At 43.1% G+C, this 17,191-nt stretch overlaps 2 protein-coding genes across 2 annotated transcripts; one reads left to right on the top strand and one right to left on the bottom strand.

Annotated features, from left to right (window-relative positions):
- Positions 1 to 2,135: 2,135 nt before the first annotated feature.
- On the top strand, positions 2,136 to 6,844 carry LOC121607878 (olfactomedin-4-like). Its single transcript, XM_041938898.1, has 5 exons — positions 2,136 to 2,183; positions 3,766 to 3,924; positions 4,265 to 4,477; positions 4,629 to 4,761; positions 5,141 to 6,844. Exons 1-5 carry the CDS (start codon positions 2,151 to 2,153, stop codon positions 5,986 to 5,988), a joined length of 1,386 nt encoding a protein of 461 aa, XP_041794832.1. The 5' UTR covers positions 2,136 to 2,150; the 3' UTR covers positions 5,989 to 6,844.
- A 3,571-nt stretch (positions 6,845 to 10,415) lies between these two features.
- LOC121607876 (olfactomedin-4-like) lies at positions 10,416 to 17,026 on the bottom strand. Its single transcript, XM_041938895.1, has 7 exons — positions 16,904 to 17,026; positions 16,687 to 16,812; positions 16,308 to 16,526; positions 14,912 to 15,065; positions 14,304 to 14,531; positions 12,086 to 12,254; positions 10,416 to 11,824 (listed from the first exon to the last, which is right to left on the bottom strand). Exons 1-7 carry the CDS (start codon positions 16,955 to 16,957, stop codon positions 11,395 to 11,397), a joined length of 1,380 nt encoding a protein of 459 aa, XP_041794829.1. The 5' UTR covers positions 16,958 to 17,026; the 3' UTR covers positions 10,416 to 11,394.
- Positions 17,027 to 17,191: the final 165 nt, after the last annotated feature.

Genomic DNA, 17,191 nt, shown 5'->3' with positions numbered 1-17,191 from the left:
GCTTATTCAGACAGAGTTGACAGTCTATGGAGGCTGGAGGCTGCAGTGATGTGACTGGACAATGGGGAGGAGATCTAAATGTGGAGGGGTATGTTATTGTCTGTATTGAAGATGTGGTTACAGGATTCAGGAACAGAAAGCAGCCACTTTGCAATGCAGTGCTCAAAATATTCACTGAGGAAACATACTACAGCATTTTAAATAAAAGCTTAATTCTGTGGTGTTTGTCTCACATGCAATGTGCTGTTTAACGATGACAGCATTTATTGTGCATACTACACTCTTTTAATGGTATACACGGATAATTAAGCCCCGTGAAAACTGTGTTATCATTCGCTACTGTTGGGTGCATTAATATATGTAGGTTAACAAAGTCCTTTCAAAAGTCAGATGAATGAACACAGCTTGCAAGCACAGGTGAAAGTGTGCAGGAGTGATTCAAATTTGTAAACATAGAGTACTATGAACATGGACAGTGTAAGTAAGACCTGAACACAATGGCTGCATCTTTTTGCATATTCTGCCTCTCTGTCACCTCTGACTGCCACATTCACCAGGCTGCTGCATGCTTTCCCATCACTCCTGGTCACCTGAGTCTTACATCCTCTTGTCTTACTCACCTGTTTTATTCCCCAGTCACCCTGTCAGTGTATTCATACCACCCCCTTTTCCCCAATCAGCTGCCACATTGTCAGTATTGCTTCGTGTGTTCTCTTTTCAGCCTTTTCTACCTGAACCTGAATCCCTGTCTGCATGTACGTTTTACCTGCTCCGATTCCTGTGGGCTCTTGGCTTCTGCTTGGACTTGCTGCCTTTGCCTGTGAGCTCATGTATCATAATTTCATTATTCCTACTCATTGACTATTCATTATTACCACATCATATTTACGATTTACTCTGCAGCTTGACTATTAAGCAGAACCAAGAGGAGAGAACACATGAGTCCAGTTTTAGCTGCTCTGCACTGGCTTCCTGTAACATTTACAATTGATTTTAGGGTACTTCCTTGTAGACCAAGCTACATTGCTTGTTTGTCTTCAAGAACACTGTAATAATCTGCTGCAGGTTTACTGGAGGTTTCCAGCCACAGCAGAAAGAAAATTGATCATGCAGCCCAATTAACACACTACTTATAGATACCAGGGAAGCAGCTTGCTGAATATTTTAAAAGAAAGCTAAAAACTTTTCTCCTCTCTTAAACTACCTGTGACTTTCCTCATACAAGCCTGATTTTTTTGCACTTTGTCTTGCACTTATGCACTGTTGCTCTTCTCTTAAATAGTTGTATTTTACTTGATTTTATGCATTCTATGTATTTTAGTTTTTAAGTTTATTTTTATCATTCATTTTCAGTGGTTTTGTGTTCCTCTTACTTTATGCATTATTCCGGGGCAGCTTTAGGTTGTGCCAACACAGATAACAGCAAGAGTGAGGTTAAATCTGTAGGAAGATAGTCTGGGGTTGGCTGGATTCGGCCTATTTTGGTTAATCAAGAGTAGAGGTGAAACGGGAGGCTCTGTTATGCTTGTTTGTTTCAGAGGCTTAGACACCAATTGGTGTGCACATGAGGCAAAACCCTTATTTTTTATCTTATTTTCACTATTATCCAGTGGGTTTTATTCTCCATTTCAATTTTCTTTCCCTGTTTATGTTCATTCAGTGTCTTTTTTATGTAAAGCACTTTCAGCTGCAATTCATTTGTGAAAGGTACTATGCAAATAAAGTTTATTATTAGTTAATAAATAAGCAAATGTGCACTACCTCACTGCTGGCTGATGAATGTTGTGCTGACCGACACATTATATTGAAAAATACCGTTTTTTTTTTGTTTTGTTTTTTTTTGTCTGTATTAAATGTAAATTTAATTTCAGGATTCTTTGTTTTTAAAGAATCCTGTTCTGCCAGAATGATTTATGGGGAACTAGCAAACTCCTGGCTAGACCATAATTGTTGTGAAACAGTTTCACATTTTTAGAGTTTCACTTCCACGTAAGCAGTTTTAAGTTTCTCTAGTGAGTCATTGGTGACAAGAAGCAAACCAGTAAATGTGTGTTTGTTGTGACTGAGTTTATAAGAGAAAAGAGAAGAGGAGGTGTGGTGATTTCAACAGATTCTGTCCTCATCAGTCCAGTATTCATTCAGCTTTAAACATGCTGCTGCTGCTCCTACTGCTGCTGTCACCAGTGAGTTGCACTTCATATCCAACTTTTAGAAACTAAGGATAACAGTAGAAGATTTGTTGAAGCATTTGATGGCATTAGACTGAGTTTTTGTTGTTGTTGGTGTTGGTGTTGCAGTCTTTTTACTATGCATGTAAATCTTCTGTATACATCCTAAGTGTTTTTATACTGGTGGTAGGAGGAGGACAGAAAATCTTTCCTCAATTAAAAGTAAAAGTATTGGCATAAAAATGACTATTAAAAATAAAAATGACCCTTCGACAAACCTATTGAAATAAAAGGATGGAAGTATCTGGTCAATAATCTACTCAAAGTACAAGTTACTTGATGCTTTAATGTAGATTAGTGTGTCAGACCAGAAATCTTCACAAGTCACTTTATGCAGGTCCAAGTCAAGCTTCAAGTCTCTGGTCAAGAGTCTGAGTCAAGTCTCACATCTCGTCTTGGAATACAAATGTTACATCTGCTGTGCATCAGGTTAAAAATAGTCACTATGCAATATGGTTATTTCCAAGAAATGCACTTTGCATTGCATGTTGATTTTCTCAAATTTACTATTTCTGTTTAAAATAATTATTTGACATTTTTTTAATCTCCTTGAATGTATCAATAAGATCACTTCAAAATATCTTATTTGGCAGTTGCCAAGCCCACTACTGTTGTATCTGTTGTTATCTTGATATGGACATGGACAGGGTGCTGCATATGATTTGCCTTCTCCAACAGCAAAGGCACCTAATAAAATATTATTACTCCTATAGCATCCATGAACATAATCTTTACAACATAAAGAATTATTGTGGCAATAACACAGGGCCAGCCCGTTGAACGAAGAAGGATAAGTCAATATACAAAGAGACCTGTGCATCATGTGAAGCCCAGCAGGACTGCTCTATCCACCATAATTGCTCTCTCCCACCTGTTTCCTTGATAAACAATGACTGGTAGCCTACTGAGTGAAAGCAACAGTCAGTTAAACCGGCATCATTCTATTTAATGGATTCACCATCGGGGGCTGTTGTAAAACAAATGTGCAACCAGTGTGAGTTAGAGAAAACAAATGAGAATAATTTCCATCAAAAGAAAGCCATGTTCTGTACAACGAGAAGGTTCTGTTCATGTACCAGAGTCAGTCCAGTGATCATGTGACTCTGAGTTTTTTTTATAGTGTATAGCTAATGCTTGTTCTGCATAGACTAAATAGGCTTTTAATAGCTCATTGATGGAAAGTGAGAGTACTTCCGCTGGTTTTCAACACAGCCATCAATGGCATAATGAGCAGTTTCAGGATTTAACTTACATTAGTAGAACAATCAAAATTTGAATTGAAAAGGTAATTTTTGCATTTGCCAAGCTCATTAATGTCTGGCACAAGCGCATGTCTCTTTGGACCACAAAATGCATCGTAGATAAGTGATAGATGTAGCAAAGGTGTAAATGTCAAATGTTGCAAAGTAGATTACTGGCCCAAAAAAACACTCAAGAAAAAATAAAAGTCAGATTTCAAAAAGGAGTCTGAAAAGTTATCGCCCATTACTTCTAACAAGTTAGTCCCAACATCTATTTTACACATGTGCGACTGCAGGGTGATGGCCAGGCTCAGCGTGTCTCGGGCCAGAAGAGGAACGGCTCGTGTGTGTGTCCGGTGGACTCCAAAATGTGGTTGTTCCCTGCTGTGAAGTACGAGGCCGTGCTGGAGCAGGTTCAGACCTGTGGAGGATCTTTGAAAACCTTGCAAGAACAGGTGGGAACTAAAGCAAACCAGCATCAGTTTACAGTGGTGGGTGGGGTACTTACTTCAGTCTGGGTTCGGTCCAATTCATCAACTTTGACTTGATGGATTGCTGTATATGGATCCAGTGGTACTGAGCCAAACTATACTGCATTTATTGTGATGTACATTTTGATTAGATTTAACAGCTGATACTCATGATTACTGTTGGCATGATTTGCGTCTTGTGAAGGTGAATGTACAGTACCCAGTGAAAATGAGAAGATTTCAGAAAATATGAACTTGATCCTGCAACCCTGAAAACACATTCAGTGATCATGAAACAGGACTTTCTGTCTGTATGTCCTTGCAGGTGAAGTTGTCCAGCCAGCGTCTCCCTCACATCCAGGCTGCGGTTGAAAACGTGACGGCCCGGCTGGAGCCTCACCTGTACCTGCATAACCGGGGCCTGTACACGGCTTTGTCTCTGCGCCAGCTGGGTGAGGAGCTCAGCCAGTTGGAGACAGACGTTGGTGCCATCCACAGCCAGTTTAACAATGCCCAAACACAGAAGGTCTCCAAAGAGGTACAGCAGAACATGAAGTCACTAAAATGATTGAAACTGAAATCAAAACTTCACTAAACACTGTGTCTGTGGCTTATAGCTGATAATGTGTCATGAGCACATACAGCAGACAAAGAAAGTGAATACAATGTTTTAAATGTTTGTGTGTTAGGTGGATAAATTGCGTACAGATGTAGACAGGATGCAAATGTCAGACACAATTAACATGAAGAGCGTCAAAGAGAGACTGCGCTACCTGAAAAATGCAGCTGAGTCCTGCAGATCAATCCCCAAAGACTTCAGAGGTAAGTATGCTGTGTGTGTGTGTGTGTGTGTGTGTGTGTGTGTGTGCATGTGTGTGTGCGCGTGTGTGTGAGTGTGTGTAATAGAGAACTGACTCATTCATTGCAATAACTACGAAGAACCAGAGAGAACTCCATTTAAATTTAAGTTTGTTCTCTTGTCACCGAACTTATTACTGCGCTTCCTACACTATGGGTTTAGTTGGGGTTTTTTGGCCTTGTGCAGGCTGATTAAAGCCCTGCAGGCAGTGCTTAGGGCTGGAATTAAACATCAATAAGCACTAAAGCAGTGAAACATTTCCCCACCCCCCAACAGAGGGTTATATTCTAGACCGTCCTATGTCGCCTGATCTTTAGACCCTTCTCATGTCTCTGTTTCCAGGCCAGGGCACACACTGCCTCAAGGGTCTGATCACCAACATTAGCAATCCTGTCACGACTAAGGTCAGTCCCCATGGCAAGAGCTACATCTCTGGTTCGTGGGGCAAACAGGCCCAGATGGACAGTGAGGGGGAGAAGAACAGCTACTGGGTTCAGCCTTTGCTCAACAGCAACATCTGGGGCAACTCCCTGCATGTATACCAAACCTACGAAGACTTCATGGCCTCTGTCAACCAGAGGGACTTTACCATCGCTCCATCCTTTAGCCATGCCTACACCATTGAGGGTCCCAGTGCTGTTCTATATGGTGAAGCGCTGTACTATCACTGCTACCGCTCTGCAGACGTCTGCCGCTACGACCTGAAAAGCAACACTGTTAAACAGGTGACACTTCCTGGCACCGGCGTGGGTTTCAACAACAAGTTCCCGTACTGCTACTATGACTGCCGAGTCAATAGTGATGTGGATGTGGAGGCAGATGAGATGGGACTATGGGCCCTCTATGCCACTGTCGGTAACCACGGTAATCTGGTGGTGAGCCGGCTGGTTTGGGACAGCGAGGCTGAGATACTCAATGTCTCACAGACGTGGGAGACGAGGCTGTTCAAGAAGGCGGTGAGCAACGCTTTCATGGTGTGCGGTGTGATGTATGCCACTCGTTACGTGGACGACTACCGGGAGGAGGTGTTCTACGCCTTCGACACAGCGTCAGGCAAAGACGACAACTCACTAGCACTGCCACTGGTGAAGGTAGCTAAAGGAGTGGCCAGTCTGAGCTACAACCCCACCAACAAGCAGATCTACATGTACAATGATGGATATCTACTGGCCTACCAGGCCCACTTCTGATCCCAAGCTGTTCTGATTGGCTAATAATTGCAGTTTCAATTCAGTGTCCATGTAAGGCTAAACAGAAGAGATAAGCAGAGCTAGAGAAGGTCCATCTCACGTCAAATTATATGTCCAAACATCTTATATAATGATGATCCATAAAGTTACCAATCAGGGACTCCGTGTTGGACTTATCACACGCTGTAGTATGTTGTAACAAAGTGTACTAAAACTGATGCCTTAAACTTTGTTCAATACTTTGGCCTTTATCAGAACAAATGCCAAATGATCATCATTGGACTATTTTAAATGGTCGCCTTTGGGCTATTTTAAAAGAGCCCTAAGTCGACCATTTTGCCCTGATGTCCTAAATGGCTTGTGGGCATGTTTTTGCTCTCATTGTGATTCAACGGCCATGAGATATCAAAGGCTTTTTAATTCACTACCCTGTCGAGTGCCTCAGACTTCAACAATTATAAGCTATTGTTGCTGGTTTGTAATAGTAGCCGAGTATTGAAACTTAGTAGCACTTAGTTGCTACTCAGGTTGAAGACCTGAGATATTTAGCTTCTTGCACATTTTAAAGAAGAGGCATTCGCATTATCTCAAATTGCACCAATCAGAAACAAGCCAACTATGAAACTCCTTCCCAACCTGCCAACAGACAAGCTGATGTCTCATAATTATCAAAGTTATCTGTTACTTATTCATTCCAACCTTTTTTTTTTATTTGTATACTTACATGATTAATTAAACTGTTTGACTCAGACTGGAATCAATTGTTCAATAGATATTAAATCGCTTTAACTATATATTTATTCTTCTGAGTTTATTGTGGACAGAATCACAGTATTGACAGCTCTAATAGATTTGTAGCTGTATGAAGTGCATATGGCATAGTATATACATATGTGATATATTTATTTATGTGGTGTCTTATTATGTCTTATTGTGCCCTGCCCCCCTAACCTGATTCTTTAGTTGGAAGCCCAAGAACAAGCAGAAGACATCTTCATCTCACAGTGGAATTTATTTAGGTCAAAGGTAAAGTAAGGCAGCGCTGGGCTCAGAGTAACAGAGCTCTTGCAGGATCTCTGTCAGAAGGAGCACCGATATCCGGGTGTGGTTCACAGTTATCCATCCATCCATCCATCCATTGTCAAGGCACCTCCTTGAACTACCACCTTATTGTGGTGGAGGGGTTTAAGCACTCAAATGATCCTAGGAGCTATGTTGTCCGGGGCTTATTGCCCCTGGTAGGGTCTCCCAAGGCAAACTAGGTGATGGGTCAGACTAAGAGCGAATCCACAGCCCCTATGGAAGAAAAGCCAACAAGGACCATTACGTCGCAGGCGAGCGCCTGGTGGCCAGGCATAGCCCGAAGGAGCGACGTGGGCCGATGTGGTGGGATTTGGGTAGTAGTCGTGGGCCCCAACGGCCCAATCCCTGGACTCGGAATCTGGCAATGGGGACATGGAATGTCACCTCGCTGGGGGGAAGGAGCCCGAGCTAGTGCGGGAGGTTGAGTGGTACCGGCTAGAGATAGTCGGGCTCACCTCCACGCACAGTCTGGGTTCTGGAACCCAACTCCTTGAGAGAGGCTGGACTCTCTTCTACTCTGGAGTTTGCAGCGGTAAGAGGCGGCGGGCTGGTGTGGGCTTGCTTATAGCTCCCCACCTTAGCCGCCATGTGAACGAGAGGGTTGCTGCCCTACGATGGGGACTGGTGCCCCCCTATTGTTGTGGCCTACGGGCCGAACAACAGTGTAGAGTACCCACCGTTCTTGGAGTCTATGGGAGGGGTGCTGGAAAGTGCTCTGACTGGGGACTCTGTTCTACTGGGGGACTTCAACGCTCACGTGGGCACATGATTGGGAGGAACGGCCTCCCCCGATCTGAACCCGAGCGGTGTTCTGTTATTGGACTTCTGTGCTAGTCATAGTTTGTCCATAACGAACACCATGTTCAAGCATAAGAGTGTCCATCAGTGCACGTGGCACCAGGACACTCTAGGCCGGAGGTCAATGATCAACTTTGTGGTCGTGTCATCTGACCTTCGGCCGTATGTTTTGGACACTCGGGTGAAGAGAGGGGCTGAGCTGCCAACTGATCACCACCTGGTGGTGAGTTGGATCCGCTGGTGGAGGAGAAAGCTGGACAGACTTGGCAGGCCCAAACGAGTAGTGAGAGTCTGTTGGGAACGTCTGGCTGAACCCTCTGTCAGGGGGGTTTTCAACTCGCACCTCCAGGAGAGCTTTGACCAAATCCCGAGGGAGGTTGGAGACATTGAGTCCGAATGGACCATGTTCTCCACCTCCACTGTTGACGCAGCTGTTCGGAGCTGTGGCCATAAGGTCTCTGGTGCCTGTTGTGGCAGCAATCCCCGGCTGGAAGTGGTGGTGGACACCAGAAGTAAGGGATGCCGTCAAGCTGAAGAAGGAGTCCTATCGAGCGTGGTTGGTTCGTGGGACTCCTGAGGCAGCTGACGGGTACCGGCAGGCCAAGCTTGCTGCGGCACGGGTGGTTGTGGAAGCAAAAACTCGGACATGGGAAAAGTTCGGGGAGGCTATGGAGGAGGATTATTGGTCGGCCACAAAGATATTCTGGCAAACCGTCCGGCGCCTCAGAAGGGGGAAGCAGTACCGTGCCAACACTGTTTACAATGGAGGTGGGGAGCTGTTGACTTCGACGGGGGATATTGTCGGGCGGTGGAAAGAATACTTTGAGGATCTCCTCAATCCCATTGCCACGCCTTCCGTAGAGGAAGCAGGGGCTGGGGACCCAGAGGTTGGCTCATCCATCACTCAGGCTGAGGTCAGCGAGGTAGTTCCTCGGTGGCAAGGCACCGGGGGTGGATGAGATCCGCCCTGAGTATCTCAAGTCCCGGGCTGTCTTGGTTGACATGCCTCTGCAACATCGCGTGGCAGTTGGGGACAGTGCCCCTGGACTAGCAGACCGGGGTGGTGGTGGTCCCTCTATTCAAAAAGGGGGACCGGAGGGTGTGCTCCAACTACAGGGGTATCACACTCCTCAGCCTCCCTGGAAAAGTCTATTCCAGGGTACTGGAGAGGAGAATTTGGCCGATAGTCGAACCTCGGATTCAGGAGAAACAATGCGGTTTTCGTCCTGGTCGTGGAACACTGGACCAGCTCTACACCCTCCACAGGGTGCTGGAGGGTTCGTGGGAGTTTGCCCAACCAGTCCACATGTGCTTTGTGGACTTGGAGAAGGCATTCTACCGTGTCCCTCGTGGCAATCTGTGGGAGGTGCTTCTGTATGACCGGAGAAGGAGCTTGGTTCGCATTGCTGGCAGTAAGTCAGACTTGTTCCTGTTCTTGGTTGGATATAATTCTTTTCAAGTAAATAAATTGTATATTCTGTCAACCTAATTATTCAAATTACTTTTCCAAAAAATTGCATACACTGATCCGTATACGTTTGAAGCTACCACATCCATTCAACTACACTACTTACTCTTCTCAAGATATCTTGTTAAGGGGGAACAAATATAATCCAGCAGACTCTATAGAAATGGTTTCAAGTCGAATTCCTCATTTAACATCTATGTAAAACTTCTGTTGGATTTCAGGGAAGAGGTGGATGATTCATTTCCATAAAGTGTGCTGCACCTGAATAAATCTCTTTTGAACATTACTCTTGATTTTTCCACATAAATATTTTTTGGCAATTCATCTATCTGTATTATGTGATAGTGTTTTTGAAGAATGTCTATGCCTTCCATTTACTAATGAACAAAATTGGCTAAGCGCATCCATTTGGTTTCCTTTGAAACATTTCCTCTCTTTTTATCAGTTTTCCCTGTTGCTTGTTTTCTGTCAGTATGGGTTTCGTCTCTTTGTGTCCATGGTGGCTAGCCTAGCCTATAAGGTAACTGTTTGCCCTCCTTCATCAAAGGAAAACCACAGTTTATTACAACTTTGGTTATGTTTTGTAGCATGAACCATCAGTTCTATCAGTCATGGTAAAAGTAATTACTCAGAATAGGTCCAAAGGGGTGAAATCACTGGCAGTCAGATAAGTAGACAGGATTTAAACAAACTCCTCAGTTCTGTATGTGGAAGAGCAACAAACGTGAAGTGACCGCACTTGCTGTCTAATACTCCATGTTTTTATGGCTACACCATTCCATGAAATCAAAATATTCTTGGTATCTTGCATATCATTTTCTCTCTGTCACTTCCCCAAAATTCAGCCTGGTGGTCTGTGAGTGTTGAGAGGCTGAAGTACAGCAATATTTTTGCCCCACCTCCAGATTCCAAGTAAAAATAAGGTTGAAATTTGAATACAGATATGTGACTGTCCATCCACATTAAACCAACAGGATCCCTGAGTCTTGCAGCCAAGCTATTTTGCCTCTTTTTCTCAACATGAAAAAACAAAAAAACAACACATGCCCAGGAATGATTTTCAAAAAGAGTGTTTATTTTACAAAAGCTCAAGATGTGGAACGGTCTGCCTTCATTTACAAATGAATTGCTGAACTTTATGAAAGTAAAAGCTGCAAAACAGCTTTCATGGTGTTCCTTTTGGTATTGTTGAAGTTACATACTAAAGCAGTCCAACACTAAATAATTCAAATCGCTCAACTTTGCTTTTCAGTTCAATGTTAACCTTTTCATGCATGAACTATTACAGCCTCAGTCAAGTTTTTTTTTCTAAGTGTTTTTATTTGTCTTTATGCATGAAAAAAGTTTTCAACTGAAGAAATGTGTAGTTAACACACCAATGGAAATTTTAACAATTGTATTACGCCTTCGTTGTTACTTGATGCTCCCAAATTTTATTTACTTGCAAGGGTCTCCTATTCCTGAGGGGCTGAGCATTCCTGGCCTTATGTCGGCCATCTTTGTTTTGAGACATTGTATTGCACTTACAAGGGCTGACCATTGGGTGGCAGTGTAGAGGATTACAAACAAACTTGCACTGTGGTGGTTGATGTGCAGCTATACCATTAAAACCCATACATATACAAGAAAACAGCTTTTGAATAGCTGTCCAGTTGTGACCCTAAGCGTGAAAGGGTTAAGATAATGTGAATGAAACTCCGTGTTTCTTACACAGATGTTTAAAGATGTCGAAAATAAATCAAGCAGCTCAGAGGAAATAACTCACCCCTTCACCTGAAGGCTTTGAATTGAAACATCTCCAGGAGGTGTAGGGTTCATCTCCAGGAGGTGTAGGGTTTCACTTATAGTAGCTTAAGAAGCTAAGAAGAAGCTTGAGAAAGAAGAAGATAAACTAAAAGCAGTAGAGTATGACATGACTGTGTTTTTGTGCTAATGGAATGAGTAGACTGCAAATTACATTACATTATGCTGATTTAACCATGTTAACCATGCCATGCCCATGTATAGCACAAGTAATTTCACAGGGTTTTATAGAAAATGTTGTCAGCATTATCCTTTCACAAAAACAAAACCTTGTAGGAAACCATGTAGGAGTTACAGTAGGCGTGCAGCATCTGGTCCACAGGGCTGTAGTTCAGAGAATAAATGTTGGGAGACATCTTGTTGATGAAGATGCCGAGGTTGAACCTTTCTACTCCTGTGGTGGTGTCGAACGAATAGAAGATCTCTTCAGTGTCTTTGTTGACATACCGGGTCGCGTAGAGCACGCCGCACGCCATAAAGGTGTTGGTCACCCCCTGCTTGTAGACCGAGGTGCGCCAGGTTTGACCGAGCGCCAGCGGTTCCTCCACCTTGGATAGCACCATGTAGCCAAAGTCCTGGGTGGTGGTATAGATCACCCAGACGCCTGACTCATCTGTGGCCAGGTCCAGGTCTGTGAACAAGTAGCAGTCATCGAGGTGGCAGAAGTTACCCTTTGAGTTAAACCTGAAAAAATAACATAAAACAGATGTTTTGTTTTTAAAGCGTAAATTTGGAGAAAACTATACCTGTATCTTAGTTTTCTTTCAGTCATTACATCATGCTTTCATTCATAACTCTACACGCATGGAATCTTTTACACAGGTTGGTCATTCGTTTTTTTATAGTTGCTTTGTTGTTTCGAAAACTATAGAATTCAACATTTGAATTGGAACTATTAATTCTGGTATCGACAACACCCGGTCAAAAAATAATGAAGCAGTGAACCTGGTGCCTTTGGCCAGCCGTAAGGTGGTAACAGCTTTGGTGGTGAGGTTGAATCGACAAACAGCATCTTGGTTGTAACAGTTGTAGTACAAGGCCCCTCCATACAGCACCACGTTTGGACCCTGGATGGTGTTGGTGGTTGGGTTAGAGGAGTGGATCTGGATGTTACCTGGAAGACGAGGATGAAGAAGGTTATAGCTCCTCTGCAGTGGTGACCGGGCATTTTGCGGATGAAAAAGAGCGTTCCACACCAGAAATAGCATTAAACATTTAAGTCACATGTCTCTGCTTCACGCACAGTACAATGCCTGAGGAGGCATTAATGTGTTTATTCTGCATCACCCAGGGCTTGCCTCAGACACTAAAGGAAGGTCATGATCTTGTTAAGTTGCCAGCCAAGTGAAAAGCAATCGACAGCTTCACACTATGACCTCAGCAGTTCAGTTAATTTAGTTTTATTTATATAGCACCAAATCACAAACAAAGTTGTCTCATGACACTTTCCATATAAAGCAGGTTCAAACTCTTTATGTACTGAGACCCAACAATTCCCCCATAAGTCTCGAGCAGAACCAGGCTCTGGGTGGGTGCCATCTGCCTCAACCACCAGGTCCACGTGTTGCATGTAACACCTGGACCAGGGGTGCACGTAACAGCAGATTTCAAACTAGTGTCAGAAATTCATTTAGCAAGACAAATTTCTAAGAATTTGTGCATCTGAACAACAATTTATTGCATTGTAATTTATTTTTACAGATTGATTGCTGCTTAAGTGTCAAAGTGATGTTAAAAAATGTGTAATTTCTCATTGACTGCAACAGTTCACATGTTGATAGAAATCAAAATATGATCAAAAGTTCTGACTCTTTTCAAGAACACTGCAGATTTGTTTGGCAAGAATTTGCAGAAGTTGTTTACAGTAAGATGTTCTGATGGACTGCGAGTTCAATTTTTGAAAGTTCAAAAATGTGGATTGCTTGCGGAGAACAGTCTGAAGATGCAGTGTAGCAAGAAAAAAACAGAGTGAAGAACTTAAAGAATAACTCCTGCCGGCTCAAAGCATCCGAACATTTCTGCACTCTGGGCCCACATTTTGGTGAAAGTTGCAAAGTCATAGTGTGTACGACTGACTTGTTCTGAATTTTCAATGTTTTCAAATCTAAATGGCTGCTGTAGCGCCACCATCAGGACTAGGAAGTTAGAAAGTTCCTATTGCCAGCATATCCCATGAAAAGACCGAAACCAATTTTTAATTGATCTGATCAAGTATTGAGCTCAATTCTTTTCCTAAAACTATTAAAAACTACGGAGGCCCTAAAGTGTCATGAAGAAAAAAAAAACTATATTGTGCGCACGAGATATTAAATCAAGCAAAAATAAGAATATATGCTAAATAATAGGCAATTAGAATATTAGTCAAACGTGGTTAATGTGATTTCTGCTCCTGAACCTCAGCGCACAGGGTCTGCACATCAGCGCTGTGCGCCGTCACCTGCATCTTTAGGCAGGATAAGCTGTCATCTGTGAACGCTCGCAGTGTTTGTTTCAAAACGAACAAACTAAAATAAAATACATTTTAAATAAATGCTCATTAATTACTTAATTATAATTTATTATCAGAGGAATGAAAGAGCCGCATGCGGTTCCGAAGCCGCGGGCTGCCGACCCCTGATCTAGTGGATGCATAATGCAACCCCAGACACCACAGTACGGTAGTTTCTTTCTATGCGCCTTAGAATGCGGTGCGCCCTATATATGAAAAAAGTTTTAAAATAGGCCATTCATTGAAGGTGCGCCTTATAGTGCGGAAAATACGGGTAAATATTAAAATCAGATTCAGTTGTGAAAGGAGCCCGGCTGTCTATTGTTGTTGCTGCCTGTCTGTATAAATGATCGAGTGCATTAAATCGAGTGCACGTTTTAGTATCTTGTGCGCACGATTTAGCTTAAACGTGCACACGTTTTAGTATCTCGTGCGCACGATAGTTTTAGTTTTTCTTCATGACACTTCAGGGGCTCTGTAAAAAACACCACCTTGTTTCACGAGCAACACATTCCTTCATCATCATGAGCACACACAGTGTAGTGTAAATAGTCCCCAACAAATGCACTATTTACCATTCCGTGGCATTGTTCATCAGAGGTATGGATTGCAAAATGATGCACCCTGTGCATTTCTAACAATAACACTTAAAACTAGAACATGAGAGTTGTTTACCTGGTGTGCTCACACCTACAATGAGAGCGCTCAGGCTGGAGTAGAAACGGACGTAGTTGGAGAATTTGTTGCCGGAGGTCAGTACGACCATCCAATAAAAGTTCTCCTTCCCCGCCTCTGGTTTAGGATCCCGACCCCAGGCTCCATACGCGTAGGACCCAGGGTACTCTCCTGCCGTGTAGACCCTCGGCCCGGTAACGTTCCGAAACTGGCCGTGGGGACAGTAACCTTGAGGGAAATATAAAATCAGGGTGAGAGAACGAATCTGTGCAAATGTAGAGAAACTAAATACGTACAGCTGGTTGTGCGACATGTCCACTGGTTGATAATTACTTCCTAATTGTGGTGATTGGTGCTGAGAGTTTCCCACACTTCATAACCTCCACAGCTGCGAGTGACCTCGTTCAAAGTGTCACTTGCTGGTGCAGACACTGTGCAGTCAGTCAGTTAATGTTGGCTGATTTGAATTTGCAAAATTAAGTGAACCACAACAAAAAAGCTACTGCTACATAACCCAAATCATCTGTCTTGTGGCTTCCAATGAGAGCCAAAGAGAAGTGAAGAACATTTCCGCACAGTCTCGTGTGTAGTGTGGTATTGGGACATACCATGTGGGGGCTGAGTGGGTTGGGTGGTGGGTTGAAGTCCATGCATGCACTTGTCCAGGTCTCTCTTCAGACGCTGGTTGTCTTGTTGTCTCTTCACCACCTGCATGGTGTCGTACGTCTCCAGCTCCTGCATCTCTGCTCTCAGGTCATCCAGCTGACAAACAGCAGCAGAACAGACATCCCAATATTTAGTGAGATGTGAGATAAATCTGATGAAGAATGTTATTCAGACATTTACCGATCAGTTCAGACCTCACCACTAGATTGGTTACCTTGATAATACAGCTCCCATATGGAATTAGATTTTTAAAAAATAAAATAGACTGTTGCATATAAAGACAGTCAGACACAACTTTGAAATTTGAAAAACATTTTGTCTGAGGCAGATGACAATGTAAGCAGCCACGTGGAGCTAGGGTGTAAATGGTTTCATGTAGAAAACATTAGTTACTACAGTATATGTAAGCTGTGGTGAGATTACAGAATCTTTCTGATGCAACAAGCATTGACGCCTACCGCTGTCACTCCCAGAAACGCCCTTTTATACCTGCTTTAATTGTTTTGGGTTTTTTTGCACACTTGGGGGCAGCGCAACAAGCTTCAAAGGCAACCCTGACAAGTCATCACAATTTAAAGCTGATATGGAGAATGTGTATAGGTAGCTTACAATGGGTTCATTAGTGTCGTTATGCTAACCCAAAACATTAAAGCTGTGGGCCGAAAACCAAACAGAGGTGAAAGACACAAATAAATCAACATAGAGCTGAGGGGAGCTGCAGAGTTGGGTTATCATTTTTTGCAGGTTTGTCACTTTGAGCATCACGTTTATCACATTACACATTACACATACACATACAGATTATAGCTACTTTAAAGGGAACTGCATCTTTTGCACATCAAAGTCTGTTTACAGGTGTCAGAGAGTCCAGCTTCATATGTGAAAAGAGTTGTATTTTGTTGCTCCAGACAGATTGATTGATTGATGATTTCAGCCCTGCAGAAGCATCGACTGTGAGTTTTATCATTCATAAAAACATACATTAAAAGTATTAGCAATTATTTCATAATTATTTAATCTAGAAATAATTATTTGGACACCTTTGTAATTAGGTATTTCATCACTAATTCCTGTTAACCAATGCTTAGCTACAGTCTGTGTTAAGCATCACAAATCATTACATTCAGCTTTGAGCAGGCACTTCATCACGCGAGTAGCCGTTGTTGTAAACCTTTTGTGCTATGTGTTTTCATAGTTAATATTATACTAGATATTTGCATGTTTAATTTAGGCTATAAATTAGAAAAATCAGTCCAGATTTTGATCAGACTTGCACACAAACGCTGCCTTCCTCAAAGATGCTAATGTTGAGCAGCTGGTGCTTGTCACTGAATTTACCTCATTAGTGGTATTAGTAGTTAGCCACTGGTGTGCCAGCATGGTCCTGTTGAGCCTGTTGATGAGCTGCTTGATCTCCAGCAGTTCATTCTCCACCACCAGCAGGCTGAGAACTGAGTAGAGCTGTCCGTCATCCTCTCTCTCCAGCACGGACACATCTTCCTGCAGCTGGGGCACACGTCGCTCTAAACCCAGCAGCAGACTCTCCAGCTCCAGAGTCTGCAGAGCGAGCAGGTAGACACTGTGCTCACACATCACTCAGCATGAAAGCACCCGTACAGGAGTCTGGCTTTATCTTTATTAGTATTACTAGTACTACAGCTGCTGAGGGAGGTTGTGTTCTTTGCAGTCTGGTTTAGAAAATCTCCCAACAAGTTACCTTCTGTGGAGTGACGTTACTGTTGCATTTTGATGCACTGTCCTCCGCTGTGCTGAGTTTGTCATGAGGGAATGCCTTCTCTGAATGAGTCAGCTCACACCTACAATTCACATCACGTGAAGGTGTCTGAAATCAAGAAAATCGAACATGGCATGTCATGTCAGTATATCTGCATTTGAAAAGAATAATAATGACTATATTGTCAGTGTTTTCTTACCTGTTGGGTGAGAGTGAGCAGAGCACACAGAGGAATGATCACATGCAGCTTCATGGTGGATCAGAGAGCAGGGCTCAATGAACCAGTCCCTGAACACAGCTTGAATATGACTGCAGCAGCGGCTTCTGACTTGTGAACACACCCACTGATCTCTGCTTATGACTGTATGTGCATGTGTGTTTGGTGTGTGTGCGTGTGCGTGTTATGTGTCATATTTTCACCAGAATGTGATCACTTCCTCCTTGTGGTTGGGATTGCAGCAACACTAGGACTTTCTGACATGATGAA

Source organism: Chelmon rostratus, chromosome 6, assembly GCF_017976325.1.
Source record: "Chelmon rostratus isolate fCheRos1 chromosome 6, fCheRos1.pri, whole genome shotgun sequence".
NCBI classification, from domain to species: Eukaryota; Metazoa; Chordata; class Actinopteri; order Chaetodontiformes; family Chaetodontidae; genus Chelmon; species Chelmon rostratus.
This window is presented reverse-complemented; position numbering and strand designations above follow the sequence as displayed.